The 9,373-nt window shown below is 46.5% G+C and overlaps 1 protein-coding gene across 2 annotated transcripts; it reads right to left on the minus strand.

Annotated features, from left to right (window-relative positions):
• Positions 1 to 1,651: 1,651 nt before the first annotated feature.
• Positions 1,652 to 7,849, minus strand: LOC116685474 (mucin-5AC). 2 transcript variants are annotated; one of them, XM_032510517.1, is made up of 3 exons: positions 7,724 to 7,849; positions 3,759 to 5,541; positions 1,652 to 3,083 (listed from the first exon to the last, which is right to left on the minus strand). In XM_032510517.1, the coding sequence occupies exons 2-3, from the start codon at positions 5,491 to 5,493 to the stop codon at positions 1,894 to 1,896; spliced, it is 2,925 nt and encodes a 974-aa protein (XP_032366408.1). In that variant the 5' UTR covers positions 5,494 to 5,541; positions 7,724 to 7,849; the 3' UTR covers positions 1,652 to 1,893. The 2 variants fall into 2 exon arrangements, with proteins under 2 accessions (XP_032366408.1, XP_032366409.1); XM_032510518.1 differs by having other exon boundaries at positions 1,652 to 3,070; positions 3,758 to 5,541.
• Between the last annotated feature and the right edge of the window lie 1,524 nt (positions 7,850 to 9,373).

Here is a 9,373-nt window from a genome sequence, read left to right on the forward strand (position 1 = left end):
TATCATCACTTTTTCCGACATTTTTGCCACTTTTTCAACATTATCATCACTTTTTCCAACATTTTTGTCACATTTTTCAACATTACTATCACTTTTTCCGACATTTTTGTCACTTTTTCAACATTACTATCACTTTTTCTGACATTTTTGTCACTTTTTCCAACATTTTTGTCACTTTTTCAATGTTGCGGGTGCTTTTTTTGGATGTTTTTGCCAAAGTTTTGGGATATTTCTAATATTGACATTTTCAGCGCTCATTACAACAACGTCCCATTTTTTGTGCCAAACCCCTCATTTTCATTTTTTATTTTTTTACTGAAAACGGGTCAAATTTGACCCAAGGACAACATGAGGATTAATAACCAGACAAGACAGAAACTCACTGATTTTTGCAGCTAAAAGCTAACGAGCTAGCGGTCCCGGAGGTCTCTTCGGGGTCTTTCTGGCCTCTACAGGTGATTTTATATCCAGCCTGGGGTCGGGGTCGGCACTTAAAACTGTTACATCCAAGATTTATCCACACAATATCCTTAATTTATCCCTCATGTTGTCCTTGGGTCAAATTTGACCCGTTTTCAGTAAAAAAAATACAAATAAAATGTAAAAAATGTAAAAAAAGTTGGGCAAAAACATTAAAAAAAGCACCCGCAACATTGAAAAAGTGACAAAAATGTCACAAAATGATGTTGAGTGGAAGACAACACAAGGGTTAAATGATTGACATCCTGATCCTTTTGTTTCTTGAGGGTTAACTACTAGTCAAAATAATTCAATATTTCCGCTTTTTAACTCAAATATTAAGTGTGATTCTTTATAAATAAGGATTATTGACCATGGATTCCAAAAAGTAGTAAAACTAGTAAGGTGGTGTTAGTTAAAACCCCCCCAAAAATAGGCAAAAATTTCAATTTTTTGTCTGTTTTTGACTCTGGAGGACAACACGAGGGTAAAAGTGTCTTAATTTTTGCTTTTTTAACTCAAATATTAGGTACAATTCCATATAAATGAGGGTTATTGTCCATGAATTCCAAAAAGTAGTAAAACTAGTAAGGTGGTGTTAGCAAAAACAAAAACAAAAAAAGACGAAAATGTCAATTTTTTTGTCTGTTTTTGACTCGGGAGGACAACACAAGGGTAAAAGTGTCTTCATTTCTGCATTTTTAACTCAAATATTAGGTACAATTATATATAAATGAGGGTTATTGTCCATGAATTCCAAGAAGTAATAATACTAGTAAGGTGGTGTTAGTTAAAACCCCCAAAAATAGGTAAAAATGTCAATTTTTTGTCAGTTTTTGACTCTCAGGAGGATAACACAAGGGTAAAAGTGTCTTAAATTCTGCTTTTTTAACTTAAATATTAGGTACAATTCCATATAAATGAGGGTTATTGACCATAAATTCCAAAAAGTAGTTTAAAACTAGTAAGGTGGTGTTAGGGAAAACCCCACAAAACAGGAAAAAAATGTCAATTTATTGTCTGTTGTTGACTCTGGAGGACAACACGAGGGTAAAAGTGCTTAATTTTGGCTTTTTTAACTCAAATATTAGGTACAATTCTATTTAATTGAGGGTTTTTGTCCATGAATTCCAAAAAGTAGTAAAACTAGTAAAGTGGTGTTAGTGAAAATTAAAAAAAGTTGGCAAAAATGTCAAATCTTTTGTCTGTTTTTGACTCGGGAGGACAACACAAGGGTAAAAGTGTCTTCATTTCTGCATTTTTAACTCAAATATTAGGTACAATTCTATATAAATGAGTGTTATTGTCCATGAATTCCAAGAAGTAGTAAAACTAGCAAGGTGGTGTTAGTTAAAACCCCCCAAAAATAGGTAAAAATGTCAATTTTTTGTCTGGTTTTGACTCTCGGGAGGACAACGAGAGGGTCAAAGTGTCTTAGTCCGTCCCGTTGGGCGTCCTCACGCAGCATCCCAGAATCCCTCCTCTCCTCTTCTTCTTCCTCTTGTAACCCGCGAGGCTGACGTCGGAGCAGGTGGATTTCCTCAGAGTCCGGATCTGTTTCGCCTGCTCCCGAATCTTTGACTCCAAGTGGGACTGGATCGCAGTGCCCAGGGACTCCAGGTCCACCGAGGCTCCGTACACCTCCCACGTCCTGCCCTGTGGGTCCCACGTCACCTCCTGCGGCTTCCCCGTCTCTTCTCTTGCTGCGTCCTCCTGCCCCCCGTCCTCCCAGATGCTCTCCACGCTGACGTCTTGGTTTCGTCCGAGTTGCGGCTCAGGCACGTCGGGGGGGCTCTGCCGGAAGCCGTACGTCTGCAGACAGCCGGGGAGGGAGCCGGCAGACGGAAGAGCCGATCGGCTGCACAGCTCGATGTCGATCTTGCAGACGTGCTGGAAGGGTGGACCTTCACCGGACTCGCAGCTGGGAGAGCCAATCAGGGGGGAGGACGCTCCACTGTGGTACTTGGAGCGTTCCACCACCTCCACTTGGACGCCCACCTCCCGGCGCTCCCCTCCCTGCGGATGGAGCCTCTCACTCGGGCTGGTCATGGTCGCGGTCTCCCTCACGGTCTTGGAGCTCGCTGGACGAGTGGAAAGCTGAGATGAAGATGAAGGAGAGGGAGATGAAGACCTCCCTGGACCATGGTTCGGTTTCCCCTTCTCCTTCTTCTTGTCTTCCTTCTTCCTCTCCACACCAGTAGCCCTCGGCGATGGGATGTCGTTACCAATGGCGATGGCATTTCCGTCTCCCAGTGGACTTGGTTTGCTCAACAGGGTGCCCGGTTTCTTCCTATCTCCTGGCAACCGCCCTACGTTCTCAGTCACATCTGCCCCTTGCGTGGCCTCCTGGGACACTGCCGGATCTCCTGCAGGTCTCACTTTGGTCTCCGGCAGTTTCAAATGTTCTCCGTCGACAGCAGCATCTGTTTTCGCAGATGTTTTGGGGATAGAGTCAAAGGTGAGACCCCGAGTTAGACTGATATTGATGGATGTCCTGCTGGTGTTTGATGCAACTGCCGCAGGCGCTGACGTGGATCCTTTCATCATTGTCAACGCAACGGTGGTTCTGGTTTTGGGGCTGGAGGTGGCCAGAGGATCCAGCAGGCCCGAAATCACACCAGAGCCTGCAAGCAGGACACATTCAAACATGTCACATTTATACGGAAGAGGATTCGTGCCAATGTCAAAAATGTATTTGAGTTCTGAGTTTTAAAGTTTAAACTTATTGTGAAAACACTAAAAAGAACTAGAAAACAAAACAAAAACTCACAGCCAGCCGGCACCAACAACTACATTTTGGACTTTTTTTTTTACTTTGAGAGACGTGACCAGAGGTGGGTAGAGTAGCCAAATTTGTACTCAGGTAAAAGTACTGTTACTTTGGAATAATATGACTCAAGTAAAAGTAAAAAGTAGTCATCCAAATAATTACTTGAGTAAGAGTTAAAAAGTGCTTGGTGATAAAACTACTGAGTAACTGCAGAATAACGTCTGATTTATTTTCTACGCAACGACGTTTGATTGGTGAAGCACAGTCAGGTGGTAGAGCCTTTAGAGGAAGTCTCTCTCTCTCTCTCTGTCATCTGGACCCAGTGAGACCTGCAGTCTCCCTGAGAGTCCTGGCATCCGGGCTCAGGTCGCGCACTTTAAATCCTGACGCGTCCGTGTGATCTACGCCGTTGTGACATCACATTGACACACGACAGGTCGGGTCCGGCGACTGTAAAGATGCCTTTACTCTCTGTACGGCATTTCAAAGTTTCTTATTTCTTAAGGACAATTTAATGAATGTGACTTACCTGGACCAGAACCAGGACTCCTCTGGACGTCCCCGTTTGGTCCAGCCGGACTAGAACCAAGAGCTTTGCCAGGATCAGACCCAGGACTGCTACTTGCTGGACTCGGTGTAGGAGACAGGACCAAGGAGGGTGACAAATCTGCCAGAGATGGCTTTGAGCTAGACCGACCCGGTCCAGGCTTTGAGGAATCGGAACCAGCTTTAACATTTGGACTGGGTTTAGCACTGAATCTTGCAGCCTTGAGTTTGTTTTCTTTGGACCCAGAGGACAATAGGGAATCAGGTCCAACAAGGTCCATCTTAGAGCCAGATGCCACCAGAGAAGATTTAGAAGAAGAAGAAGAACGGGTCGGACCAGGTTTAGACCTGGAAAAGACATCAGAATTAGAGCTGGGGTTTAACTCGGAGCCTTGTTTAAAACTTGGACTGGTTCTGAGATTCAAACTGGTTTTAGAGTCTGAAGACTGAGTTTTAGGATCTAGGTTGTCCTTTGACCCAACGCCAGATTTCGAACCCACAACTGTCTTAGAATCTGGACTGGTTTTGCTTGCTTTGATTTCCATTGCAGTTTTAGAATCCAGGCTATCTCTGGACCCCATCCCAGACCTACAGTTGGGACTGGCTTTGGAATTTGAGCCGGTTTTGGAGTCTAGGCTGTCCCTGGAACTTGTTTTGGAAGCAGAACCACTTTTAGAAGAAAGGCTATCTTTGGACCCCATTGCTGTTCTAGAGTTGGAACTGGTTTTGGAATCCAGACTGTCCTTGGTTGTGGCTTTAGAAACTAAACTGGATTTGGAAGTGGTTTTGGATCCAGAACTGACGCTTGAATCTTTACCATCAAGATTTTCCTTGGACCCTGATGCGCTACTGCTCCTGGTCCCAGAAGCTTTCCTTTGAGTGGACGGTTTGGCATTCAGAGAACTCGGTTCAGGCGTCTTGGCGCTGTGCACTGCCGTTGCCGCCCTCTGATTTGGGGATTTTGGTCCTACAGGGGGCATCTCAGAACTATGAGTTCCTAACTCATGTCTGGTGCTTGCTGGGTCTGGTTTTTGGGATTTGGCTGTAATTGTTGGGGTTTGATTGGTGACATTTAAATCCCCTTTCTGATCATGATAGCTAATTCCTTTTGGGCTAACGGTTATTTTGTTGGTAGTCTTTGTCGTCGGTGCAACATATGGTTTGGGGTTTGAGACGGTTTTGACTCTTTCGGTCGTTCTGGGGCTGCTACCGATGGTTACTTGTGGTTTTGGACTTGCCGCCATGCCGCTGTGTGCGTGCGACGTCGGGCCGAGTGAAGGAGCGCGGTTCGGGTTTGGGAGTTTCAACCTGTGCTCATCTTCGCTGTTCACCAACGCCTCCGCTGTTGGTGAGCGAGACAAAGCCAAAATCTTGCTTTTTGGTCTCGATGGATCTTCTCTTTCCCTTGGTGACGTCACACGGGTCCCAAGGGCGCTTGCTGACTTGCCAGTTTCCGTGGTAACTGCTCCTCTTGCCCCACCTCGTTTGTTCCCATGATCCTTTCTGGTGGCTCCATGCAGCTTCGAGGTCTCTGTGGCGGGGCGGGGGTTGCTCGGCGATGTCAGAGTGAGGTTGAGGTTGAAGTTAGGCTCCGCCCCCCAGTTGGCGTTGGGATCTGTGTTGCCAAGGGCATCTGCAAGCTCCGCCTCTTCTGGAATAGGGCATTCTGATTGGACGGCATCCTTTGTGCGTTTAGTCATATTTGGGGAGGTTTCCATGGTGGAATTTTGTTAGATAGGTAGAATACAGCAATCGAAAGTCAGCACCTGATTGGACAGATAGAGACAAAAGGTCAAAACAACTTAAATAAAAGACTGTAATTACCAAACTATATATTTCAAACCAGTAGAAAATGACCATTTGATTTTATTTAAATTAAATCAAATTAAAGTCTGCATTGAATACCAAAAGTAAAGATGTATTCTGTGAAGCCGTTTTACATTATGATGGATAAATCATGGCATTTACATAATTTCCGACAGCTATTTTGTGTCCCACTGAGACCAGAATCCTCTCTGGATTTTCCTGCTTTAATGTCAGTAACGTAGTACATGTTCTTCCTTTACTGAATCTAACGGTCTGAGGATGAAAGATGACTCTATGCTGCACGTTTTTAAGCCCTTTCAGACAAAATTGTGATGTTAGGCTGCACAAATAAATCTGATTTGACTGAATGCACACATTAACTAAGGTCATTATCCATCCATCCATCCATGCATCCATCCATCCATCCACCCATCCATGCATCCATCCATCCATCCATCCATCCATCATCCATCATCCATCATCCATCCATCCTTCCATGCATCTATCCATCCATCCATCCATCCATCCATCCATGCATCCATCCATCCATCCATCCATCATCCATCATCCATCATCCATCATCCATCCATCCTTCCATGCATCTATCCATCCATCCATCCATCCATCCATCATCCATCATCCATCATCCATCATCCATCCATCCTTCCATGCATCTATCCATCCATCCATCCATCCATCATCCACCCATCCATCCATCCATCCATCCATGCATCCATCCATCCATCCATTCATGCATCCATGCATCCATCCATCCATCCATCCACCCATCCATCCATCCATCATCCATGCATGCATGTATTATCCATCCATCCATCCATCCATCCATCCATCCATCATCCACCCATCCATCCATGCATCCATCCATCCATCCATCTATCATCCACTCACCCATCCATCCATCCATCCATCCATCCATCCAACATCCATCCATCATCCATGCATCCATCCATCATCCATCCATCATCCATGCATCCATCCAACATCCATCCAACATCCATCCATCATCCATCCATCATCCATCCATCATCCATCCATGCATCCATCCAACATCCATCCATCATCCATGCATCCATCCATCATGAAATACCAACAGTGGAAGAAGTATTCAGTAGAGGTAAAACCACAGTTTTAAATACTCCTTTAGAGTAAAATATCCTGTGTTAAAACATAAATTAAGTAGAAACATGTAGTATACAAAGTACTAATATTGCAGAATGGCTCCTTTCCGAGTGTAGATCCTTTTTAATGTTTTAGATCATGAACATGGAGCCAATTTTAGATATTTCCTCTGTATCCTCCTGGTAGATTATCGTATTGCACCACATCAGAGAAGCCCAAAACATGTCTGTAAAATCTTAACCTGCAGCTGTCACATGTCATGGACTTAACCCTCATGTTGTCCTTTTCAGTTTTTTTTTATCACAAACAATGGGCACTGAAAATGTCAACATTGGAAACATCAAATAACTGAAAAAAAACATTAAAAAAAAGCACCCACAACATTGAAAAAGTGACACAAATGTCAAAAAAGCAATAATAGTGTGGAGAAAAAAATGCTGTGGAGTAGAAAATAAAAACTTAAACTACCTGACCACAATTTAGCATCGTATACAGAGGTTTAAGATAAGGAATTATTAAGACTTTCTCCTTTATCATCAATCCATAACCTAACGTGATTCTCGTTTTATGATTACTCTTCCTTTTCTCTCTTTCTTTACATTGTATTTTCTCTCCGTTTCTATTTTATTTCATAGTTTTATGTTATTTATTGTTGAATAATTGTCGGTAACTGAGGGTTTTTTCTGTCTTTCCTTTGCTTTTCTTTTTTATCTATTATTTATGTCTCTTAATGTTTTATTGTTGTGTCTTTTGACATGTGCTAAATAAATCAAACTGATGAATTAAGAGGTACAAGAAGCTCAACTTTGTATTTTACATTCTACCACTGTGAAATACGGTGACTTTCATCTATAAATTCATATTATCGGATTCATGAAAACAGCCAATTTACATATATGAAACAAGATAAAAATGCACTTTATTTACAGTTAATGCTCCAAAATCTGGGAATTACAGTCGACCACACAGTGTTATTATAGTAATCTTAAACGCTCTACGTACCTGTTCAGGGTCAACGGTCGGCGGTGGACCCCCGTCATGGTGTCCGAGGTGTCCGAGGACCGCCTGCCGAGTGAGAGGGAAAACCTCCGCTGGTCCCTCGCTCTCCTCCTCGCTGCTCGGTCTCAGGATGCAGTGATGAATAAATGAAAGGAGCAGGGAGAGAGGGAGGAGAGCATCCATGGGCGTAACACTGGGGGGGGGTCGCCACCTATTTGGAGAAAACATTTGTTTCAGCATTATAGCTGGGGTGTCAGGGTGTCAGGGTGTCTGGGTGTCTGGGGTGTCTGGGTGTCTGGGGTGTCTGGGTTGTCGGGGTGCCTGGGGTATCTGGGTGTCTGGGTGTCTTGGTATGGGGTGCCTGGCGTGCCTGGGGTGTCTGGGGTGTGTGGGGAACCTGGGTGTCACGGTGTCTAGGGTGTCTGGGTGTCTGGGTGACTGGGTGTCTGGGGTGTCTGGGGTGTCTGGGTGGCTGGGTGTCAGGGTGTCTGGGGTGTCTGGGGTGGCTGGGTGTCTGGGTGTCTGGGGTGTCTGGGGTGTCTGGGTGTCAGGGTGTCTGGGGTGTCTGGGTGCCTGGGTGTCAGGGGGTATCGGGGTGTCTGGGGTTCCTGGGGTGTCTGGGTGTCTGGGTGTCTGTGGTGTTTGGGTGTCTGGGTGTGGGGTGTTTGGGTCTGGGTGTCTGGGGTGTTTGGGTGTCTGGGTGTCTGGGTGACTGGGTGTCTGGGTGTCTGGGTGTCTGGGTGCCTGGGGTGTTTGGGTGTCTGGGTGTCTGGGGTGTTTGGGTGTCTGGGTGTCTGGGGTGTTTGGGTGTCTGGGTGTCTGGTGTCTGGGGTGTTTGGGTGTCTGGGTGTCTGGGTGTCTGGGGTGACTGGGTGTCTGGGTGTCTGGGTGTCTGGGTGTCTGGGGTGTCTGGGTGTCTGGGTGACTGGGTGTCTGGGTGTCTGGGTGTCTGGGGTGTCTGGGTGTCTGGGTGTCTGGGGTGTCTGGGTGTCTGGGGTGTCAGGGTGTCTGGGGTGTCAGGGTGTCTGGGGTGTCTGGGTGTCTGGGGTGTCAGGGTGTCTGGGGTGTCTGGGGTGTCAGGGTGTCTGGGGTGTCTGGGGTGTCAGGGTGTCTGGGGTGTCACGGTGTCTGGGTGTCTGGGGTGTCAGGGTGTCTGGGGTGTCACGGTGTCTGGGGTATCTGGGTGCCTGGGTGTCAGGGGGTATTGGGGTGTCTGGGGTGCCTGGGTGTCTGGTTGTCACGGTGTCTGGGTGTCTGGGTGTCTGGGTGCCTGGGATGTCTGGTTGTCACGGTGTCTGGGTGTCTGGGGTATCTGGGTGCCTGGGTGCCTGGGATGTCTGGTTGTCACGGTGTCTGGGTGTCTGGGGTATCTGGGTGCCTGGGTGTCAGGGGGTATCGGGGTGTCTGGGGTGCCTGGGGTGTCTGGGTGTCTGTGGTGCCTGGGGTGTTTGGGTGTCTGGGTGTCTGGGGTGTCAGGGTGTCTGGGGTGTCAGGGTGTCTGGGTGTCTGGGGTGTCAGGGTGTCTGGGGTGTCTGGGTGTCAGGGTGTCTGGGGTGTCTGGGGTGTCAGGGTGTCTGGGGTGTCACGGTGTCTGGGTGTCTGGGGTGTCAGGGTGTCTGGTTGTCACGGTGTCTGGGTGTCTGGGGTATCTGG

Source organism: Etheostoma spectabile, unplaced genomic scaffold, assembly GCF_008692095.1.
Source record: "Etheostoma spectabile isolate EspeVRDwgs_2016 unplaced genomic scaffold, UIUC_Espe_1.0 scaffold00569867, whole genome shotgun sequence".
Taxonomy (NCBI): domain Eukaryota; kingdom Metazoa; phylum Chordata; class Actinopteri; order Perciformes; family Percidae; genus Etheostoma; species Etheostoma spectabile.